Source organism: Aquarana catesbeiana, linkage group LG05 (assembly GCF_042186555.1).
Source record: "Aquarana catesbeiana isolate 2022-GZ linkage group LG05, ASM4218655v1, whole genome shotgun sequence".
Lineage (NCBI taxonomy): Eukaryota > Metazoa > Chordata > Amphibia > Anura > Ranidae > Aquarana > Aquarana catesbeiana.
In genome coordinates, this window is record NC_133328.1 from 227,181,696 (window position 1) to 227,206,697 (window position 25,002).

At 41.9% G+C, this 25,002-nt stretch overlaps 1 protein-coding gene across 3 annotated transcripts in view; it reads left to right on the top strand.

Moving 5' to 3' along the window:
- Nucleotides 1–25,002, top strand: part of GRB10 (growth factor receptor bound protein 10) — a 329,633-nt gene that overhangs the window by 212,237 nt on the left and 92,394 nt on the right. For all 3 annotated transcript variants that reach the window (XM_073630598.1, XM_073630599.1, XM_073630600.1), the window contains one exon: nucleotides 10,511–10,667. In XM_073630598.1, coding sequence (XP_073486699.1) covers nucleotides 10,511–10,667 — 157 coding nt within the window. The remainder of the gene's footprint in view (nucleotides 1–10,510; nucleotides 10,668–25,002) is intronic.

The window sequence follows — 25,002 nt, forward strand, 5'->3', positions numbered from 1 at the left end:
CTAACAAAACCAAATATTGACAATGCTAAAGGTTTGTTTGAAATCTTTGCACATTTATTAAAAGGAAAATCACATGCAAGTATTCACAGCCTTTTCCATGACACTCCTCAAAATTGAGCTCCGGTGCATCTGGTTTCCATTGATCATCCTTGAGATGTTTCTACAACTTGGAGTCCACCTGTGGTAAATTCAGTTTATTGGACATGATTTGGAAAGGTACACACCTGTCTATGTAAGGTCCCACAGTTAACCGTGCACTTCAGAGCACAAACCAAGCTGTAAAGTCCATGAAATTGTCTGTAGACCTCAAAGGCAGGATTTGTATCGAGGCACAATCTGGGGAAGGGTACAATAACCTTTCTGCAGCATTTAAAGGTCCCAATGAGCACAGTGAAAAATTTAAAGGTTCAAAGATCTGCTAGATATAGCCACATCCCTGAGACACATGGGAAAAACAGTTTCCCCCTCTGCAATGGGACTTTAATGGCGTAAGAGTAACAAATATTTGTATTAAAATGCAAAGTTTAACCACTTCCTGCCTGGCCTATAACAGGTTGATGGCTGGGCAGTGGTTCTGTTATCCTGACTGGGTGTCATATGACGTCCAGCAGGATAACATGCCGGCGCACGCCTGCGGTGATTGCGGCATGTCAATCTGACACACAATCTCCGATTGTGGTAAGGAGCCTCTGACAGATGCTTCTTGCCACATGATCAGCTGTGACCAATCGGAGCTGATCATCGCGTGAACCAGGAAGTGCCGTTAAACTGCATTCCTCGGTTCGCACTGATGGGGAGAGCTGATCGGCAGCTCTCCACTGTCAGTGGGGGGTCTGTGCTGTTAATCAGCATAGCCCCCATCAAATGTGCCCATCAGCTGCCAGCAATGCCCCATCAAAGTCTGTCAGTGCCTGCCACAGTGCCCAGCAGTAACACTTGTCAGTACCTCATCGGTGCTGCTCATCAGTGCCTCCTATTGGTGCCCATCAGTGCTGCATATCGGTGCCGCCTCATCGGTGCCCATCAGTGAAGAAGAAAACTAAATTTTATGACTAAAACATTTTTATATTTTTTCAAAAATTTGGATCTTTTAGTTTAGCAAAATATAACCCCAGAGGTGATCAAATACCACCAAAAGAGCTCTATTTGTGGGAAGAAAAAAAATAAAGTTTGGGTACAGTGTTGCATGACTGCACAATTGTCATTCAAAGTGCGACAGCGTTGAAAGCTGAAAATTGTCCTGGGCAGGAAGGGGTAAAAGTGCCTGGTATTGAAGTGGTTAATTTTACAAAAAGTAGAAATGTAATTATCAAAAATACAGTACGCAGTAAAATGCACATATTACCACACTATTTGTTCACATAAGTTATTCAATGTTTAAAGAAGTTTTTGTAACATATCCATGTTTTGGAGCCGCTTGACTCCTTCCTCAGGGGCAGTCTTTTGCAATTCGTGTAGGTGCAGTATTTGTAAATGTTTAGGTCATGTTAAAAACATTCATCAAACTCACTATGTATTGGTGGCTCCTGTAGCTGTGGGTTTAGAGACAATACTTGGTGTCCTCAAATCCATGAACCCACACAGGCCATAGTCCATAAAAACATAACCATTTCAAATAAGTGCAATCTCCGTTGACCTGTATCCCAAACCAAACAATACCGTGGGGAAGATGGAAAAGGTCTCCAGAAGCAAATCGCAAGAGCCCCAAAAGGCTATGCACTGGGACAATATGGTGTCACTGAGGAGAGAGTAGACAATCAAGAGTATGTATGTGTATGTATTGAGCAAAGGCTGTGAATACTTATGTACGTGTGAATTTTTTTTTTTCCTTTATTTTTAATACATTTGCAAAGATTTCAAACAAACTTTTTTCACATTGTCATTCTGGGGTATTGTTTGTAGAATTTTAAAGAAAATAATGAATTTAATCCATTTTGGAATAAGGCTGTAACATAAAATGTGGAAAAAGTGAAGCGTTGTGAATACTTTCCGGATGCACTGTATTCTCCTTGGCGAAGAGATGCTTAAGAGGGGATATGATCGCGATATACAAATCTCAATGCTGATTCCAACATTGGGAGGAAACTATTCAGTCTCGGGTCATTCAAGAAGGCACGTGGCCACTTAATGAAGTTGGACAGGAGAAAATCCAATCTTAAATGGCTTAGGGTTTTGTTTTTTACTGTCAAAGCAGTAAGGACATGGAACGCCCTTCCACAATTGGTGGTTTCAGCAGGAAGTGTCAAATTTTAAAATAAAGAATAAACTATACACGCTCACCTAGGTGGACTGGAGTCTTTCTTCAACCTTACCAACTATGTAAGCTGTTAATCAGCCAGTATATCCTCTCCCCTTCCAGGTTTTAATTTTTGCTAGTGTCTTAGTGAATGGACATCTTCATCTCCTGGGAAAAGCAAATCATTACATGGTTTCTGTTTGCAACTGGGAGCTCTCAAGACCACCGCTGCATTAATTGGGACTTAAGTGAATCTGGCCTGTGTAGGGGACCTCCTTTTGGATTTCCCCCAGGGATCTCCACTATGGAGATTATGCTACAACACTTTTGTATCTGTCATGGGTATCCAGAGAGGCCAGCACTGCAATTACATTTTGTGTTGTGCTCTCTGGCGTGTCCAACTGGTCTCCAGATGTGTGGGTTAGTGGTGCTAAAGTAAAATTTTTCAAATTTTTTGCCTTAATGCACTCTTTACTTTAAGGTTAAAAAAAACTCCCCACTACTTCTCTCCTGCCTGTTGACACAGCCTGGCTTGGGAGAGTGCCCGCACAGGTGCCCCATAGCACACAGCTTGCTGAGGGGACACCCACAGGAAGGAGGAACTCCAGAAGAGGAGGCAAGGGACCGCTCTGTGCAATTCCATTGCACTGAACAGGTAAGTATAACCTATTTTTTTAATTTTGATAAACTATTTTGTAGTGTCTCACTGTACACCATGTCCTTGACTGAGAATAGTTTCAATCTCTCTGCCCCTATCCTGCTTTGTGTTGAGTCCTGCCAATGTCTCTAACAATTAACAGACCTTGACACTGCTCTGGAACAATTCTTCTCTCCAGGAGTCATTGCCATTGTTTCAAAACAGGATTGGGACTTTAGGGTTTTCTACTCGCATGTTTATGGTTTCCAACATCAAGATACTCCATTCTTGATCTGAAGGCACTCAATGTCTATATTTGAGTGCAAAATTTCAGCATGGAATCCACCAGGGCAGTCATTGCTTCCCTTCAGGGAAATGTACTGTCTGTCTGTGGCTATAAAGGATGTTTACTTGCATGGCCCCATCTTTCCAGTATCAGTGCTACCCGTGTTTTGCTGTGGCACACCATTTTCTAATTCAAGGTGCAGTGGAAAGTCCAAAGTTACTGACTGTACAGTAGAAGGTTTTTTCCTCTTAGATGGGATTTTAAAGGGCGGAAGTCTCAAAGTATAACTGATATAATAAAATCTTGATTTTTTTATACTCTAAGGTTAAAAGTATGACATATACTGAGTAGAAGGCAACATGTAAAAACAAAAATGGATGCCAAAATTTTACAAATAATGGTAATACAACCAGGATATACACAACAAGTCGACAGAGCTACACTTAACCCCACAGAGGCTGTATCAGCAAGGAGCTAATTGACAGTGCAGGCCCGACGCGTTTGGAGGTTTTTATAAGGATTGCGACCTCTTCTTCAGGGGCTGGAGGTAAGGTGTATATCTGTCTGAGGAACATTATTGTAGAAAAAAGACAAAAAAACACACAATAGAAAATATTATATATCAGGAATAATGCATATATACAACTATTTACATGGTAAGGATATGGTATAATTGCAAAGAAATATTCTAACCATAATATTGCAGGATCAACATCACATGGCATCCAGTTTAGGAGAGGGGGAGGGAGAGAATGGTTGGCCACCGGGGTCCAGACCCGAATAACAGCGCCGCTACCGCGAAACCAAGACCGCCAGCAGATCAGGACCGGACACAAAGGGCGTCACGTCCGTCAGCTAGGTTGTGAATTATCTTGTCAGCTAAAAACCAAAAAGGGTATGTATAATGGAAGAAAATTGTCCCAGAGAGGTGCTCTAATAGTTGATTAAATAAAGGATTCCCCCTAATAAATTTGAGGAGAGGGGCTCTAATGAGTATTTTATTGTACATAACCCTAGTCTTCACACGACAATAGGTATCTCTAAGCTGGCTCCTAGAGCGGGTATCCAACAACTGACAAGGGACTATAGGAGGTACTATGAACTGACAGCAAGAGAAAAAGAAAAAAGGAGAAAAATAGTATAATAAAAAATAATATATATTACTCAAATATTTTTCTCATGTAAGCAGACATTTGCAGGAGTCCCATAGACGTACCTATTAATGCATAGTGAATGGTTAGTCCCTATGCTGGCTCGCATAAAAGTGTTGTCTATAGTAGCCGATTGATCGTAGATGCCGTTACTGACTGTTGGCCATTGCCTAAAGTGCTGTTCAGTCTCTCTTGTGGGTCAGTTAAATTCTGAACTTTTAGAAGGTGGTGCTGGTACTGACTCAGTTGGTAGTATCTAGGCATTTCCCTAAATGCCAGTTTGCTAGAGTTTTCATTCTGTAAAACAAACCTGAATCTCTGCTCTCATGTTCATCTTTTGCAGTCCAGGGGTCCTTGTTACATGAGAGTTCTGGGCTTTGATGGCCTCCTTCAAGGCAGTCCCATATGCCCCATTTCACTAGCTTTGCAACAGAATTTGGCTGCATGAGACAAGATTGTCTCTGGAATTCACATTTGCCCCAGGGCAAAGTTATCTTTGGCCAGGTGGCTCACAAGTCCAGGCTTTTAGTCGGGAATGTCTTCCTTCACTAGGTCTGGAAGATTCTTAATCGGATGCCAGCCGGATAGGCTGGGGAGGTGTCCTGGACAACCTTTTCAATGAACCTCTTGATGTCAATATCATTCAGCCTGGATTCAGTCAGTGCCTAAGCAATGCCATACAATAACTATCGGGCAGCAACCAGAAGTCTTGTGGCTCTGTAAAGCCAACCTGATTCTCTTGGGCAGAACTTTACATTCCTGTCCTGTTAACATGCACATTCTAGGTGTTGAAAATTGGCAAGTGGACTTCACTAGTTGACAATGTCTGTACTCAGGAATTCTCTAGTTTCCAGGTCCAGGGATCCTTTAGCCATGGCAGTGGACGCTCTGTTTCTGATGTATGTATTTCATCCTCTGCAGCTCCTTCCTCACCTGCTCCACTGGATTGAGATGCAAGGCATTCCAGTGATATTGCATCAAACAAGAGGGTGTGTTGCTCAGTTCTATATCAGGTCCCTGGCAGACTCTCTCTGTGGGCTCTTCTAGAGCATCTGAATCTTCTGACCTGTGGAGTGGTTTACAATCCAGTTGTGTTCTTTGGCTTTACTGACATGGCTGTGGAAGCCAAGGGTCCTAAAGAATGGTGATCGATCAGATTCAGTTGTTCCTATGCTTGTAAAAGCTACGAAATTCACCTTTTTCTAGATGTACCATTGAATACCGGAAACTATTAAGGCGATTTCATCCCCGTTAGTAGAAACAAAATTATGCCCGTGCTCAAATCCATATGTCCATCAGGTGCCAAAGGGGTGTGATCACATTCATACCAGGTAGTAATGTGGGATTTTTTTTTTTTTTCCCCCTTCAATCCGGTCTGGACCATCAAGTGTTGAGCACTTCAGTGGCCAAATTCCATCCCTAATGATTGCCTCCCAGGTGCTGCTTGCCTCATTCTCTGAGTAATTCTGTACACAAAGGCTTTGATCAGTTCTCCCCTCTATGAACACTTGTGACTCTCTAGATTTGCCCTGAACAATGAATTTAAATACTGTAATAAACCACTGCATTGAATAAATACTGGTTGAATTAGTAGAGTCAAAAAATGAAAATATTGCACTACTTCTAAATATTACACTAAATTATTACATACCTTAACCTAATGCTAACATAACTACAACCTAAAAATCTGAATCGTAAGTTCAGATTAACACTGAAGAATTATAACATTTGATGGCAACAGGCAAAAATGATTTCCTTTGTGGCACCGTGGTGCTTCGTGACTATACCAATCCATCACTGAAGGTATTCAGACTGACTAGTGTGTTGTGGAGTAGGTTGAAGGAGTTGTCCTAGATTGGACATACCTTGGACAGCATCCTCCTCTGACTGTTAGATTTAAAAAAAAATCCACGTTCAGTTTTACAAGGTGGAAGTTTGGCCTTAGCTGATGCCGACTTCAGATGTAAGCTGTGAATTGAAACAAGCCCCAGTTTTTTTTTATTTGGGGGGGGGGTTTTGGTTTTTTATATATGCTCTGGTCTCGAAGGCCTGTCAATGTTTTGTTTGCTGTTGCCCACCCTTTCGTTGACTGATTCACATATTCCAATTCTTTGATCCTGCATCCAAAATGACGTGTAAAATGCTTTTCTCAGTTGATTAAGGGACACAGGTCCCTCCCCTCTTTCACACTATCCCATCTTCAGTTGCTTTGCCAAAAACTGAGACCTGGTTGTGGGAGGGATTATATTGCCCGACTGATCCTTTTCAGTGTCCAATTCCCCTGTAAGTGTATCTCATCTGGAGTCCCTTACTCAACTCCAAGAAAGGATTATACAATAAGTTGTTCCTATTTCTGTCTAAATTTTTTAATTTAAAAGTAGCAAAGGAACACTTGCTATGCAAGGTAAGCCGATGCTAATCATGCCCTTAAGCTCCTTTCACGCCTGGGCATTCCGGAATTGCGGGCAATTCTGCCCGAGATTCCAGAATCGTGGCAAATTGTGGGACGCATTTGAGATGCCATTACTTCCAATGGCACCCCAAGCATGGTGCGATTTTGAGCTTGAAGCAGGAGCTTTTTGGCGTCAGCAAAGCAATTTGCCATGATTGCAGTGCGATTTATGCCATTAGAAGTAATGGCATTGTCAAAACGGAGGACTCGTTTGCAAGATTCTGGAATTGTGGGCAGAATTGCCTGTGATTCCAGAATGCCCATGTGTGAATGGAGCCTGAATGCTGTGTCTATTGAAGGTGAAATATGTTCAGACAATGTACAAAAGAATATAGTACAACACAACAGCTGTCATTCTTCCATTGTCTAGAGCAACCAGATATTTATATAATTTTTTGTTTTGTTTTGTTTGTTTTGTTTGTTGGTTTTGTCCACATTTTTATACTGTATAATGGGCTGCTTGCATGAAAACACAAATTGATGTACTATAAATCTGGATCCACTTCAATGCAACTTGGGGTATTAAACCAGTTTGCAGTGATCCGCAGACTGTTTAGATTTGTTTTTGTTACATTTAAAATAATAATAAAAAAGCACATCTTGCTTTTTTGACGCATGCACAAACAGATGTGGGCCTAAGTCGTGCAAGTGCTGCAGCTAATCACATGTTAATTTCTGCTTAACTACCTACTTTAAATTAAAGTGTTAGTTAACCCACATGTGCAAATCACTGCCAGCCCCTCTATTAGAGCCTGGCATAGCATACACTAAGTCTTTTTTTTATAAAAACAAGCATTGTAATCACCTATTTAGGTTGATCTTCAGGCCGGTCAAATGACTCACGGCCGCTGTTCACATCCTATTTATGGCTTCTGCAGGAGGGGCCGAGATCTCCCCTCTAACATGAGCCGGGGAGTTCACATGGCTGCTAAGCACCTCACCCAGTAGCCCTGGAGACCAGCCGTGAGTCGCGTGACCGGCCTGAAGATCGCTCTAAAACTGTATTTACAATGCCCGTTTTTATAAAATACTTATACAGTGTGCTATGCCTAACTATATTGTAAGGGCTGGCAGTGACATTTTTGTAAACTTTTATTTGTACTAATGGTGACAGGAATGGGGTGGAGACTGACACAGACAGAGCTAGGGGAGAGCTGAGAGCAGAGCTGTGGATGACAGTGGGACATGCACTGACCATGGTGGCCAGGCCTGATTTTCGTGGTCAGCGCAGAGGGGGATACAGGAAGTGGCAGGTTCAGGGAGGTTTTTTTTCTACAGTTTAAAGAGGGGCAGATTACACAGCACAAGCACTGTGCAGTTTAATCTGCTTTAAAGTTATCCTGACTGGGAGTCATATGACATCCAGCAGGATAAGCTGCGATCTGACAGACGCGAGACAATCCGCGGCTTTCCAGCGCAGACCCCCCACCCCCGTGGATGCCTGCCCAGGACCACCAGGTATGCCACCCTAGACCACCAGGGATATGCCAATCAGTGCCCAGGCAGCTGGCAATCAGTGCCAATTTAAAAATGTCTGCCAGTGCCACCCATCAGTGAAGGCGAAAACTTACTTTTGTACAAAATTTGTTAGCAAAAAAAACGCATAAGTGATAAAATACCATCAAAAGAAAGCTCTATTTGTGGGAACAAAATGATAAAAATTTTGTTTGGGTACAGTGTTGCATGACCGCGCAATTTTCATTTAAAAAGTGACCGCTGAAAATTGGCTTGGTCAGGAGGGGGGTGGGGTGTGTGTATGTGCCTGGTATTGAAGTGGTTAAGGGACCAGGGTCAAATTTTTTTTTTTTTTTTGTTGGGTTGAACACTTTAAATGCGTCTTTATTAGTTGAAAGTTACATCTTGGTAAATTTTTGCTTTTGCGCAGCTTTTTGTGCACCTTTCTGAAATATTTAGTTATCCATGAAATATCGTTTAATTCATTTGAGGAAAAAGCTTTTAATACCCTCTGTACATATGTGTTGAAAAATGGACAGGAAAATGGCTTGAGCAGTTAATGCAAATCAATCTACCTGCATTTGCTCATTGGCACTACAGCCTAAACTGCTGTTCTTTTTAATGTTTTAGTGTACATATACATTCATACCACAACAGGTTTTTTTTTTTTTCTGCTGACCCCATCTGCAAAGGGAAATAGTTATCAAGCACACCAGAAGTTTAGATGCTTAGGTTGCATGTGGATGACATCAGCTGCTTCCAGGCAGGGCTATTGTGTGTGCAGTTTGGCACAGCAATCAGGATTCAGAGTACACGCATGCTTTTGGCAGAAATTCCCCCCTCCTTTTTTTTTTTTTTTTTTTTTTTTTTCTTTCTTTCTTTCAACTTTTTATTATCTTGGGGGTTTGGATATTAACATGTGGGTGGTCATAAAACATGTTTTTTCTGGGGTGGGAATTTTTTTTTATAAATGCTTAAAAAAAAAAAATCTGGCAAGTCTGCAAGAGTGTGTGGGAAATGATTACATCAGTCAGAGGAGAACTACGATTGGTCTGCAAAATGTGGTTTGATTCACAACCTAAAAGATTGACTGTGTAACCCTTTGAGAGGAGGTCTGGAAGAGTTGCCTGCCTTTCCCCAGGAACAGTGCCATGTAAGACTGGCTACGTGACAGGTACAGTACAGTAATCCGTTGACACTCTGTATTCTACCCTGAGTGTGCAGCTTTTAGTCTGCAAGAGGGGCCTGGAAAGCAAAAAAGGAAAAATATAAATATTTCAAGAGGCAATCTAGACTTAAAATGCCATCTTGTTCTCCTGATTGCTGCCTTTTACATGCAGTAGAGGTAAGATTTTTCATATTAAAATTCTGATGATATCTTCATTAGTTTGTTTCACTCGCTACACTGAGTGCATTAGTATATAATATATGCACTTGTATATTCACCTACATATTTGTGTATGTAGTACATATATCATCTTTGTTTTAAACCCATTTGAGCTCATCCTTGTGCACAAGTTTAAATCCTATAGAAATTATTTAACACCTTTTTAGTGTGTGTGCATGCATGTGTTTCACATTATAGCTTGGGCAACCTTCTTGTATACATATGTGAATTTATAATATGGGCATTTTTTTTAGATCTAGATGTAATTCTGCAAAGGTGCAAGACTTTCCTTGGTGCCAGTTGTCATGCATGTCATAAATATGATCTTGCAAAGGGAAAATTACATAACACAGATAAAGACGTGCATTGCAGGATAAGCAGAACAGTATGTGCTGTGTAAGCATAGGACAGAGTAGCTTTTTAAATTGCGTAGCCTAATTGCAAGAGTCTAGAAATTTGTAAGGAAAGAATATAAAAATGTTAGCAATGCAAAGATATTCAGTGAAGCCTAATTTTCAGGTTGCAATTTTTATGACTGAGTGATACAATGGATGCTCTTTAAACCTTACAAAAAAAAACACCAGTATTATACAAATGTTAGTTATAGCATCAGATATCTCATTTTTTCCAGTTGAACTTTTTAAATGGGCACAAATACCAAGGATATAACCAGTTTTTAAACTCAGCCTTTTTAGAAAGTTGAAAAAGTAACAAGATTCACATATTACTGCAGCGCAAAGTGATAGTACAGCTTAATTAGTTCACAGGATTCTAAAGTTTCACCCATAGTGGTAGCATGATATGTTCTTAGCACAACGACCTTAGTGAGGCAGAAGACAAGGCAAGGTTATTAGTAATGCATTGCGATAGAACATCAAGCTATTAAGTGTGTCCTTTATGTTACAGGTTGTTAAAGTCTTTAGTGAAGATGGGACAAGCAAAATGGTGGAGATTCTAGCAGACATGACAGCCAGGGACTTCTGCCAGCTGCTGATTTACAAAAGTCATTGTGTGGATGATAACAGCTGGACGCTGGTGGAGCACCACCCTCACCTAGGATTAGGTAGGGAATGGTCAAGGAAGGTGATCAAGATGTAATACTGCTATATTTTGTTTTACTGGACTTCTACAAAGCATACATGCTAGGCCTACTTTTATGCAGGTTTTATATTTTTCTTTATGCTTAACATAATTTTTATTCCATTGTAATTACACTATACTATAACTGCACTTTACCCAAACAATATTTTCCCTGGCAATTGCCGTATAGGATTCTGTTTATCGTTCTGCATTTGTAAGGGCTTTCCAATTTTAAATGGAGTCAGGGTTCATTTACCAGAGGCAAACAGGCTGTTCACTTTGCAAGGAAATCTTCCCCAAAGCTTAGAATGCACTTTTACTTTTTTGCTGAGACTACCCAATCACAAGCAAAGAAAATAAACAGCATTTTTGCCTGCACATGATTAGATGATGGAAGTCAGCAGAGTGTCACCTCATTTGCTAAGCTATGGCGAAAATTCCCATGGAAAGTTTTTAGCTTTCCTTGTTAATGAACAGTTCAATTGCCCTGTGTAAATCAATCACACTGTTTTCAAATAGTGTTCATCCAATATGCAGCAACTACCTTGATGTATAATTTCTGATTACAATCAATGGGTAGATAAAATAAGATCTTTCAATACAGTTATATTAAACGTGTGTATATAATGGCTTCAAATTTTTCAGTTGTAATTATAAACTGTTCTTTATTTTTATTCCTTTTTGTCACCTGTTGTGAAAATGCAAATGTCAAATTAAGGTGTGGATTAAACACATTTTAATTTTATTAGCAAGCTTTAAAGGCTATTATAACGTCAGAGGGATTGGACATCGCCAAAGCTTTTTTTTTTTTTTTTTCTACATCTTTTAGTGGTAAAAATGCTGCATTCCAATTACTTTTAATAAGCAATGTTTTTTGGTTTCTGAACTGCTTTTCTGATGCAATTTTTAACCCTAATGATTAAATAGAACATATTTCTAGAACATAATTTATAAAATTGTTACTGAATGCAGTGGACCTTTCTTAGAACTACAGAATGGCTTTACCTTTAACTGGTTAAAAATATTTACTTTGGAGTTACATTTAGCTTACTTCACTGAGGAGAAAGCAAAAGCTCTTGTTAACATGCTTATTATCAGTGTTGTGTAGTGGTGTTTTTTTTTTTTTTTATCATCCTGTAAACCACTTGACTTTATTTTTTCTACTTAATGTGTTCCTAAATTACACATGCTGCAGTGCCAAATTTCACAATACAAAAGCTACACATAAGCTGTATTTATAATGGCTTGAGCTGGCACTGATGGATCAGTGCCTACTTCAGCAAGCTAGGCAGCAAGCCTTAATGCACACATTGTGATATTTTGTGACCAAATTTAGCAAATGTAGGGGAGATGGTGTTTGTGGAAGTTACAAGGAAGGAAACCTGAGATCAAGTTTTTGCTAGTTTTGTTGGCTTTTCATTTGGAATTGGAGACAGAAGTATGCTCGACACTGGAAAGAGGTCAAAATGCCCAGCGCTGGTGAGGAAAAAGCTTAGTATCAGGGGAGGAAAAGGGGGTAGGCTTGGAGTAAAGCAGAAGCATTGGTGGACATCAGATTTTAGTGGATTACCTACCTGACCATACTCTACAGGCACTGTCAGAACTATACAGCTGCTGCTGGGATTAACATTAGATTTGTACTTGGATTTAGATGTACTGTACTTTGAGGTTGTACCAACAAGTAACTAGGATGTACAGAATTTCTTTTGACTCCAGGGTTTTCTAAGACACATTATTCAACTTACCTGCAATGAGACTTGAGGTGTTGGCACTCTCCACACTGCTGTCCTGGGGTTACTATACCCTTTGCATCACTACACTGTGCTTCCTGTCTAGTGAATAGGTCACTAAACAAAAGTGCATGCTCATAGCCTTAGACCCACACACATCTTTTCAAAAGTAATGTGCACACTCACTAGATCAATCTTTTACAAAGCCAAAAGTATATGTGAAGCTAAAAGGTGTTTTTTTTTTTTTTTTTTTTAAGACAGCAGGTAAGGTATTCCTCCTTGGGACTAATTTCACATTAATGCTGTGCATTAATAAGCAGCAGAGCACCACAACCTTTTTTCATACATGAGCATTCATATAAAAAATGCTAAAAATAGGGCTGTTCAATAAAAATGTAAAGGGCAGTGATGTTCAAAATCAAACCAGAATGCCCAATATATAATGGAACTGAAATAAAGGTAGTTAGACATGGGTGCGCCCCCAAAAATAGACAAACATCTATACTCTATACTTGTTTGTTTTTGGTGTTTGTTTTTTTTTTTTTTTCTTTTTCTTCTTTTTTTTTTTTCTGTTTCTATCCAGCCTAAGACTTGCCTAACTGCAATTTTTTCCCCCATAAGCTTACACAAATTGAATACGGCTTAGGGGAGAAACTGGCCAGAGACATGAAATAGTCAAATTTTTGTTTGCGCATTCGTTGGTTCTCTGTCTATGGCAACTCAAGACAAATACAAAAGAAATTTGATGCACCTGTAAATTTCATATCCTGTGTACAGGACACAGTAGTTGATTCTCAGACCAGGGGTTATGTGCCACTATCTTCAGGTGATTGGTCACTGGTAAAAGCTTTGCTGGGAACTGTTCCCCCTAATGTGTCCATATAATGCCACCCACTCTGTGAGGCTCCAATTTTAACAAGCAGTAAAAAGATCAGATAAAGGAGAGGGACCTGTGTCCTGTTCTATACTCGGGATTTCAAATTTACAAGTACATCAAAATTCTGATTGTATAGAACAGGCCACAGGAGTTGGTTCTTATTGCTTGGTGATGTCCCATGCCTGAAATCAAGGGATAGGCAACAAAAACAGCCTAAATTGCAGCAAAAGGTCCACAGAACAAGGGTCCACTGACTCCAACAGACTGAACTGCAGGAGCACCTTTTTATAGCTGAAGCATGGATAAGCAGAGGCACAAACTACCAACTGTCAAAGTTTTCTTAAAAATGAGAACAAAAACACAGTGGCCCTGTGACTCTTAAGAACCAATGCTAGGTGCAGTAAAGGACCCAAGAACCCCAACCTCCAGGGAAAATTAGTGCAGGTAGTTAAAGGGGGACAGAAGCTCTAATTAGTTCTAAGATCTAACTCCATCCATAGACCTACTGTAAGTACTGTGTCCTCAAGATAGGACACATGGAGGGAGAATGGCATTCCTAAGGGAGGGGGGGGGGGGGGACAGCCCCAGGAAATTCCTGTGTAGCATATCAAAAGTGAGCACCCTAGGTAGGTTGCACGGGGAGCCAAAGTAGAACTATTGCACAGAAGCCTCCCTAGAGGGGCACAAATTTTGCCAACTTCCTGCAAAAGGGAATACACAAGTTTGGAGCCAAGGTGTCAGGATATACAAGGTCTAATCAAAACCAGTAATGAGCTGAACTTCCCTGGGTTCATTTCTGCAGGGATCTGCCAAACGACAAAGAAGTTTGCATGCCAAGCACCATTTTTATTTTATATTAAGAAACACCACACGGACCCCAAAGTTGCCCTAAAATGCATATTGGAGCCCTAGGAATCTGTTGTGTTTTGAGGAATCTTAAGCTGGATATACACTAATATACACTTTTCTTTATTTTTCCCTTTTTAGATTTACCAAAACCATATAATATGAGGTCAAACCTAAACATTTTCAATTTGTATGCAATCAGGCAGGCCCTGGCACTACATAGTTGAAAGTAAATCTAAAGTTTAAATCTAAAAATCTATTTTTTTTTTTTTTTTTAATTTTTGTTTGGTTGTTCCCTCAAATGCAGTTTTCTTTGCCGAAATTTTTTTTCTTTGTAAATATGAGTAAAGTAGAGAATTTCTTCTAACAGTTGTCCATCACCTAAGGACGCTAGTAAAAAAAAACAAAAAACTGGAGCCTCTTGGAGTGGGCAGGGTTATATGGCTGTATAACTGCCAGTAGTTAACATGTGCTGGTGCCTGCGCATGCGCCTAAGTCAGCGGGTCCCTGGGATGAGAAGGGGGCCGATCACAGCACATGGAGGAACAGTGGGAGCGTCTCCTAGCTGTAGTCTCCAACGCCGCAGCCACCGTTCAGAGCCATGACGAGTCATAGGTCCTGTTGGCGCCTTGTGGGCTCACAAAACCATGCACCATCGAACAAAGCAAACCAAGAAAAACCATAAAACATACACAATGAATTATAAAAGCAATAGGCAATATCCAGTATAGCATACAAACAATTGGGTAATATGGCACACTCTGGATATGGCTATATGCTACTAACAAAAGGGTATGGGGTAAAGAAATGAACTGGACAATAAAACAAGTCCACATAAATCAATAAGTCCGTGTAAGGAGAACAATGTGCTGTCCTTGAAGGCTGCCAGTTCAAAAGTTAAAAAAAAAAAAGCTGGTGGTAAGTAGGCTTGAGTTTTTTCCTTGGCATTCCCCAGGCTGTTACCAGTTCAAAAGTTGCAATCGAACATGGGACAGACAAAGAACAGCGCCTTTTATGTGTGGCAAGTTAGATATTTTAATAGTTAAGAATAAGCATAGAAACCCTCATAAACAAGCGACATTTTTCATATACCTATGCTGAAAAATGCTGCTGGTCTGAGTTTCTAAGCTTATTCTTAACTATTAAAATATCTAACTTGCTCCACTTAGAAGGTGCTGTTCTTTGTCCTATATTGGATACTAGGGAAATCAAATCACTTCAAGTTATATAATGCAATTTCCCAGGCTAATACATTTACACTGGCATATATGATCTTTATTGATATGTCATAGGCATGTTGCAAAACCTTTTATTGGATAGTTTCCAACATTTTAGAGGAAGCAGCCAGCATTATGGCAGAATATCTACCCTATTTAGAACTTCATGTTTTGATAATTTGTCCCATGGACCTTTGTTCGACCAGTGTTAAATTTCCAAAAAGTCCCTGTCCTATTTATAGTTTACCTGAATCTGAGGACCTAAAACGACCTCATCAAATGGGCATTTCGTTAAAGAAATGGTTTGTAGGACTTCACCTCATTGATTCCAGGTGGATACATGGCATTAAGGCGTTAAATCCACTTTTCCTCTGGAGAATCCTTTTATTTCAGTTGCCACTCTTGGGATCCTCTGGGATTCCCTCCAAAACGAAAATTGAGACAGGTGGCAAATCTTTCATTTGTATGTGTCTACTCACTGTAGTTGGCATCTTACAGTTCTGTGTGTATGTATATCTCTATCCTCTATCTCCATTGGACAACACAAAGTGGGTATCAGTATGTATCCAGGGACAAAATGTACATTTCCCACATTAATAAATGCCATTTAAGTTGTCTTGTGTCCTGTAGCTGGAGAATAATGGCTACGAGTTTATCACGTAGTAATGTAGCTCATTTAAACACAATTTCAGGATAATTTCCAGTAGATTTTTAAAAATGGGTTTTTCCTATAGTAGGTGCCATTGATTCGACAAAATATTTCTAAATTCATGTTTGAAGAATATTTAGAACAGTAGACCTGCTAGAATCGCACATTTTAATTTTATATAAAAGGGTGTTGCATTCTTGTAGCACTTTATTATATGCCTTCCGCAACAATGACTTGCTATAACCCCTTCGTAATGGGTGTGAGCGAAGCTGTAATGCTTGGTGCTTAGATACAGTAAATGAGTACAGTTACGTCTTAACCGAATACACTGTGCGTAAGGGATGCTGCAAATAAGTGCCGGTGGATGTGCGCTTGCTGCGTACAGCAAGATGTTGCCCGCTGCCTCCTTGCGAAATAGATTTGCTAAACAATTATCCACATCTTTGAAAATTTGTTGGTCCAGGAATGTGATCTGGTGTTGATCACTACCGACCATAAATTTCAGATTAATTTTGGTCTACAAACGCCTGGAGATGGTCATTGGTGCCGGTCCATACGATAAAAATATCTATGTAATGCATCTTGCATAATGCATGATTGGTGTATCTACATGACTTGCCTGGAAAAAAACAGTAGAAGTAAACCAGTTGTGAGTAAGAAAAAAAATCGTAGTACCAGTATAAATTTGTTGAACCTCCATTGTGCCTGACTTTGTTCTCATAGGAATGTGCATACTGTCCCCACACCTTGATCGTGAGATGCTGGAGTATGCCTCCACATCCAGTGTCACAAGCAGGGCATCTAGAGGGACCAAAGGTCCCTCAATCTGTTTTCAAAGGGTCCAATGTGTTCCTTATGTAGGATGGTAACTACACCACATGGGGCATTAGGAATAATCAATACGGCTACTTGTGTCTTTTTTTTTTTTTTTTTTTTTTGTAAGAGGTCCACTGTCCGCTATTATAGGTCTTCCAGGGCGCAGGACTGGATCCTTGTGTACTTTTTGAGTAGTGCATAAGTTGCCTTTCTAGGAAATTGGGTAATAAGATATTTGTAATTTATCCTGGTCAAACCGGCCTGATGAGCAGCATTAATAAGCATTTGACAGTCGATCTTAAACGAGAATGTCTGTGGCGCTGGAATGCGTCGGTACCACTCTTAGATGTCCATTCACATCTTCATATTGTGTTTTCATCAGCAGGATGTTGCCACCTTTATCCAATGTTTTAATTTCTAGCCCTAGATGGTTTTGTAGTTTGATAATGGCTTGATGTTGTGTACGTGTTGGATTACTTGGAGGGGGTGATGGTCATACGTAGGGTTGAAACTAATTGACCTAATTGATTTATAATAGATTGTGAAAATAGTTGACATCTATTTTTCTAATCGATTAGTGCCTGAGAGCTTGTGAATGTGAGGAGCAATGCCTCATGGGACATGTAGTCCTGGCAAGGAGAAGGAAATGCTTTTAAAAGCAGAAGGTTTTTACCTTGCTATAGGGGAACTTTATATTCTACTTTGTGGCTTGCTATAGGGGCACTCTGAAGACAGGCGGAGCAAGAAGCGCCGACGGGGCACCCCAGAAGATGAAGTATGAGTACTGATACTACTTTTTCCTCAAATACTCCCCAAAATAAGTTACTGATACCCATTTTTAAAATCTTGACAGGTTTTTATTTTGACAAATAAAATTACCCTTTCTTTAGCATTATGAAGAACAGTTCTTCTGTGGCTTTGAAATTGCGCTATTGAAGTCAATGCAAGAACAATGGAATTGTTAAAAATGTATCAGTTTCAGTGCCACACTAGTGTATGTATGTATATATATGTATGTGTGTGTGTGTGTATATATATATATATATATATATATTCTCCTGGGGGACAGGTAGCAGGTACATAGCTCCCTGGGATGAGCAGTCTTTCAGGCACAGATACCAAATCCAGTGAAATAGTGACAAACAGTGCAGTGTTTATTTGTGATATATACAAGTCTATATACAGGTGCTGTACGGTGTTTCAAAAAAACAAATGGGAACAAAAATGGTCAAAACAAAACCTAGCCGTTTCTCGGCACTAACTAAACAATATTTACAGATCCTAACTACCAGGCTGAGCAAGCATACAGCTTGTCAGCTTCCACATAACTTTTTGCTCTCCTACACAGAAGTTGTCTGAGTATCCCAGGCCAAGAGCAAAGGCTGTGTGCTCAGGTGAGCTTAAATTAGCCTGGGGGAGAGGACCAAGACCTGAACTGGACCATGGATCAGAGATCCCTGAACGTGTATGAGAGGAGCTTGGGAGATGTATAAACCCCGAACAGGACTTTTCCTGGCTCTCTGGGACGCTCTGCTACATTCCTCCCCCCTTGTTTCAACCCCAGGGTTGGAACGCCTGTAGCCCAACAGGAGTGAACACGGGACAGGGCATCTACATTTCCCATCTCAACACCTGGCCTGTGTTTTACAGTGAAGGAGTAATCCTGTAGAGCCAAAAACCACGGGTTCACCCTTCTATTAGTCTCCTTCTTTTGGGCCAGGGGAGCATGGTTAGTTAACTCAAACTGGCATCCTAATAAATAGTACCTGAGTGCGTTGACAGCCCACTTTATGGCTAAACATTCCTTTTCAATGACTGCATACTTTTTCTCATGGTCATTGAGCTTTCTGCTTAGGTACACCACAGGGTGTTCTTCCCCATTGTGTACCTGTGACAGTACTGCCCCGATACCAACATCAGACGCATCTGTCTGAACCAAAAAATCTTTGGAGAAATCGGGGGAGTACAGTACTGGTTGTGCACAAAGAGCCTTCTTCAGGACTTGGAAAGATTCCTCTGCTACTGAGGACCATTTCACCATTACACAGTCTTTCCCTTTCGTAAGGTCTGTCAGTGGGGCAGCTATAGTTGCAAAATTTGGGATAAATCTTCTATAATACCCCGAAATGCCAAGAAAGGCCCTGACCTGCTTTTTGTTTGCAGGACGTGGCCACTCCTGGATGGCTTCTATTTTATTCACTTGAGGTTTTATGACACCACGGCCAATAGTGTAGCCCAAATACTTGGCTTCCTCTAGACCAGTGGTTCTCAACTCCAGTCCTCGGGACCCACCAACAGGCCAGATTTTAAGTATTACCTTGGGGAGTTGCAGACTAGAATACTGCAATCACTGAGCAGCAAGTGATATCACCTGTGATGTATTTCAGCTATCTTGCAAACCTGGCCTGTTGGTGGGTCCTGAGGACTGGAGTTGAGAACCACTGCTCTAGACCAATGGCACATTTTTTTTGGATTTGCCGTAAAACCTTCTTTGAAGAGGGAATCAAGGACAGCCTAGACACGGGGCAAGTGAGACTCCCAGTCAGTGCTATGTACCACTATGTCATCTAGATATGCTGCTGCATATTGTCGGTGGGGTCTTAGAGTCCTGTCCATGGCCCTCTGAAATGTCACGGGGGCATTTTGCAACCCAAAAGGCTTTTTTTTTTTTGTATTGAAAGGAATCCTCGAGTCACAAATGCTGTCTTCTCTTTGGCTCTACCAATCAGGGGTATTTGCCAATAACCTTTTGTCAAGTCCAAAGTGGTCAGATAGCGAGCCTTGCCAAGTCGGTCTATAAGTTCGTCCACTCTGGGCATTGGGTACATGTCAAACTTTGTCCCTGCATTAAGCTTCCTGAAGTCATTACAGAACCTCCAAGTGCCATCCGGTTTTGGGACTAACACGATGGGGCTAGACCAGTCACTATTGGATTCCTCAAATGACATCTAGCTCCAACATTCTTTTAACTTCCTCGCTGATCTCCTTTCTCCTTGCTTCAGGAATTCGGTAGGGTTTGAGCTTGACACGGACCCCAGGTTCAGTAACAATGTCATGCTGAACTGCTGAAGTCGTGCCAGGTAATTCTGAAAATTTCTCTCTATTTCTTATCAGGAATTCTCTAATTTCCTGCTTTTGGGAACATGACAGGGTGTCTGGAATAGTGACCTTGGGGATCAAAAGGGAGTCAGCACCCTTAGGCGTTACCGGGAGGGACCTCTAGTTATTCGTGACATAAATGGGGTGCCCTGGTCTATAAGGACTTCTTTAGGGATTCCAACACGACTGAACACCATAAACAGCTCTTTGGAAATGTTTTTAGCAGACGCGGTGCGTAAGGGAATGGCCTCGGAGTAACGGGTAGCATAATCCATGATTACAAGGATATGCTGATGACCTCGGGCAGACTTGGGGAGTGGACCCACAAGGTCCATGGCAATCCTGTCAAAGGGCACTTCAATAATGGGCAAGGGCACTAAAGGACTTCGGAAGTGTTGTAGTGGGGCTGACATCTGACACACAGGACAGGATTGACAATAATTCTAAATATCCTTCTGTATCCCGGGCCAATAAAACCTGCGCAACACCCTTTCAGTAGTTTTCTCAACCCCTAAATGACCTCCTAGCAAGTGCCCATGGGCAAGTTCCAACACCACCCGTCTGTATGGCTTAGGGACCACCAACTGTTCAACCACTTCATCATTTTTTTTATATACACGATACAGTAAATCCTCATTGCTGCTAAAATAAGGAAAACAGAGCCTGTCCCCTGATTTGACAGGTACATCATTAATCACCATTACATTTTCCCAGGCCCTGGCAAGGGTTGGGTCTTTTCTCTGCTCGGTACCAAAATGTTCCCTGTGTACATTAAGGTCAGCAAACTCCAACGTAGGCTCAGATTCAGCAGATGGCTGTCCAGCTCCACTGGTTGTGGGGACCTCCTCAGGCTCCTCCAGCTCTCCTGTCATAACTGAGAAAGGAAAACCCGGGGAGCCCTGAGAAGAGTCCCCTGAACCCACATTGTCAGTAGCGCCCAGGAGTTCTGGCTCTGTCACGGAGTCAGCTACTGTGACCGGGTCGGGATGATCCCACAGTTCCCAAAACTTAGGAAAGTCCCTACCAACGATGGCCTCATGCACCAAGTGGGGCACAAGTCCGACTGCATGGGTCACCGTACCTAAGCCAGTTTTAAACTGAACAGTGGCTATAGGATACTCGCGGGTATCCCCATGTATACAGATCCCAGCAACATTTTTGGCATGCAAATTCACAGTTTCAACCATCTCAGCTGTAACCAAAGTCACTAGACTTCCAGAGTCCAGCAAGGCCGTAATAAGCTTATTATTAACAGTCATTTGGCACATGTGTTTTCCCATACTTGGTGCTGCAGCGCATGAAACAGCAGCAAACATAGACTGCCTTCTAATAGATCACACTGCATTGGTTCATCTGTCAATGGACAGTTTGTTGCAACATGTCCCAGTTCTTGGCAACGAAAACACCTGAAGTTTCCCCTGTTTGGTTTGCTGACAGGCAGTAGCTTCCCTTGTTTGGGACGCCAAACTTCAGTCCTGGCACCAAAAATCCTCCCCCCCCCCCCCCCCCCCCCCCCCCATTTCCTTGCCATGCTTACCACCCACTTCCCCTGGAACAGTCTTACCGGTTGCCTGGGGAGACAGTGGCTTTGGGTGGAAAGTCCGTGCGGCTGTAGGGGTGGTGACCAGGCTCTCTGCAGCAAAGTACCTTTCAACAAGTTCCACGAGGTTGTCCGCCGAGTTGGGGTCTCCTGGACTCACCCACTTCTGCAGGGGAACTGGTAGTGACCTCAGGAACCGGTCCATGACCACACGCTCCACTATTTGTGGCCCAGACAGGGACTCCGGCTGTAGCCATTTCCTCACCAAGTGAATTGGGTCGAACATCTGCGATCTTGGGGGGCCTCTCGTCTTGGAAGAACCAGCTGTGGACCCGCTGTGCTCGAACTGCTAAGGTGACACCAAGTCGCGCCAGGATTTCCCGCTTGACCTTTTCATAGTCTCCTGCTTCTGCTGACTCCAAATCATAGTAGGCCTTCTGTGATTCTCCAGACAGCAAGGGGGCGACCAGTCCTGCCCACTGGGTTTTGGGCCAACCTTCCCCCTCAGCGGTCCGTTCAATTGTTAAGAGAAAGGCCTCTGGATCATCATCTGCAGTCCTTAGAAAGAAAGCGACCCACATGGATGGCTGAGGGCTTGTCTCCAACATTAACTTTAGCAGGTGACCACTGTGCTAGCGTCTCTACAACCGTAGCCAGGGTTTTCCTATCCTCTTTTGCATCAGTGGCTAGCTGTTCAAACAGCCTCTGCGATAGCTCCTGTACAGCACCAATCTGTTGGCACAGTGCCTTGGTTTGCTCCTGTGCTATAGCGTTTGCTTGTTGCTGTGCAGCATTGGATATCACCAATTGTTTTAGGATCTCCTCCATGTTTAGTCACTCTAGGTACTGGCCTTTTAAGTAGTAACTTACTACAGCTGGTCGCATTCTCCACCATATGTAACCTGGGGGACAGGTAGCAGGTACAAAGCTCCCTGGGATGAGCAGTCTTTCAGGCACAGATACCAAATCCAGTGAAATAATGACAAATAGTGCGGTGTTTGTGATATATACAAGTCTATATACAGGTGCTGTACGGTGTTCCAAAAAAACAAATAGGAACAAAAATAGACAAAACCTAGCCGTGTCTCGGCACTAACTAAACAATATTTACAGATCCTAACTACCAGGCTGAGCAAGCCTACAGCTTGTCAGCTTCCACATACCTTTTTGCTCTCCTACACAGAAGTTGTCTGAGTATCCCAGGCCAAGAGCAAAGGCTGTGTGCTCAGGTGAGCTTAAATTAGCCTGGGGGAGAGGACTAAGACCTGAACTGGACCATGGATCAGAGATCCCTGAACGTGTATGAGAGGAGCCTGGGAGATGTATAAACCCCGAACAGGACTTTTCCTTGCTCTCTCTGGGACACTCTGCTAATCTATCTATCTATCCATCCATCCATCTATCTTCTGTCAGAGTAGATTAGATATCTTTGTTCCCTCACCATATAGCTGGTTATATTTACCACTGCACACAGATATGTAAAGTTAAAAAAAAAAAAAAAAAAAAATTCTTTAACTAAAATTTTTAGACCACACGTTTTATTTATTTTTTTCCAATTGCCCAACGAATTGATTACACATCGATTAGTTGGCATCACATCACTCACTGTAGCTCTGAGGAAGGCCTAAATGTCAGTTTGTAGTAAGGCCTGGAAATTTCTGTGCCTCCCTTTTTTTTTTTTTTTTTTTTTTTTTTTTTTTTTTTAAGTTTTGGGCGGAGTGGTTAAATGGGATACTGTAACTGTAGTTTCTAGATCCTCAGTTGTATCATCGGAGTCATGGTTCTATTCTAATGACATTAAATCACAGAGGGCTAAAGTCCTGCCCGGTGAAATGTTTAGAACTATCAGTTCCTTTTCCAGTTTGGCTCTAAGGAGGTCCTGATCAAACATAAATTTGTAGGTCAAATTCCTAGCAAAGAGGTAAATGTCTTTAATCGTATTTATCTAGATTGGTGAAAGGACAGAAACTTAACCCAAATTTGAGTACATCCAATGCTTGTTTGGGGGGGATAAGGGGTGAGGTTCAGTATATTGAATTCTACATTCGGTGTTGAAGGAAAATGTACTGATTGTGTTGCCTTGGGTGAGGTGAGGGTCCAATGTACTTTAGTGAATACTTGAAGTTGAGTGGCAGGTAATAACCTTGTCGTGTGTTAAAAATTGGATAGGAGTGATGCTGTGGTAAAAAAAAAATCATGCTTGCCTAGGTGGATGCAGTTCTAGCTCCCTGAGCAGCTGTTGGTCACCACTGTCTGCTCTGCCCCTCCAGCGCTCTCTGGAGCGCTGGGATGTGGAGGGAGTAGCAGCGGCTGGCTCAGGCTCTCTGTGGCTTACTGATGTGGTGCCTGTCCAAGCATGTGGGCGGATTGATGAAGCTAACAGTCGCACATACCACGGCCTAGAAATTTAACTAATCGGGAGTCTAAATATGATAAGAGCCTGCCCTAAAATCTTTTGATGGCATCAGCACCCCAGTCCTTTAGCTGGATACACATACAATTTTTATTGAATTTCTTTGAGATTTACCTTTAACTATGTAGTGCAAGGGCCTTACTTGATGGCATACAATTTGAAATTGTTTAGGTTTGACCTCCTATTATATGGCTTTGGTAAATCTAAAGGAAAGTTGTACAATAGAATTGTATAGTGTGTGTGGCCAGCTTTAATGGCAGTGACAGTTGGGGTCCTGTTGCCTACCCAGATCAATCCAAATGGGATTCCAGTCAACAGAAATATTCCAAGTCTTTGGAGCACCTCAACATTGCTTGCCAGTCTGAGCTGGGCAGATTTCCCTTACTGCTCACAGTACAGAAGAGCGCCATCATACCCCAGTATGATAGCACTACAAAAACCACCTATAAAACAGCAGTCCCAACAATGTCGCCTGACAAAATATCAACTAAAACGATTCCAAAGAATGTTGGAGAATGGACATAACTCTTTACGTCACTACAGAGAGACTATAAACTGGCACCATACCTGAAAGTGCTACAATACTCCAAACACAGACCCCAAACTTGTACAGATTGAGCGCCCACAGCCTGAAAATCAAATCGGGAAAGCACAGTCAGACCTACAAGCCCAGCGAAAGACTGTGCCAGCAACGTGGCCAGGGGGTCCTGGAAGGCCTATTTACTACTGTGGTGCCCCAAGTACTCATCATTGAGAGACTTGCTTCAGAGGTTCTCTGCGCTCATCCCAGATTTCTTGCTATATAAAAGAGTAACCTTCAAATGCTACTTGGAGAAAAGGAGCCAATAGTGAATAGCTGCACAATGTGGCCTTGGGGTTGAGTTACTAAAGCTGGAGTGCAAAATCTGGTGCAGCTGAGCATGGTAGCCAATCGGCTTCCAACGTTGGCTTGTTCAATTAAACTTTTGACTGAAACTTTTAGCGCTCTGGCTCCTCCCCTGTGAGTGCCCCTATAGGAAGCAGATTCCTATGGGGGCGGGGCACGCACGCTCCCTGCGTCTATTGACACGAACAGCGGGACTTAGCCCTACCGCCTGCTCCCTTCTCCCATGCTTTGACAGTAAACCCAGT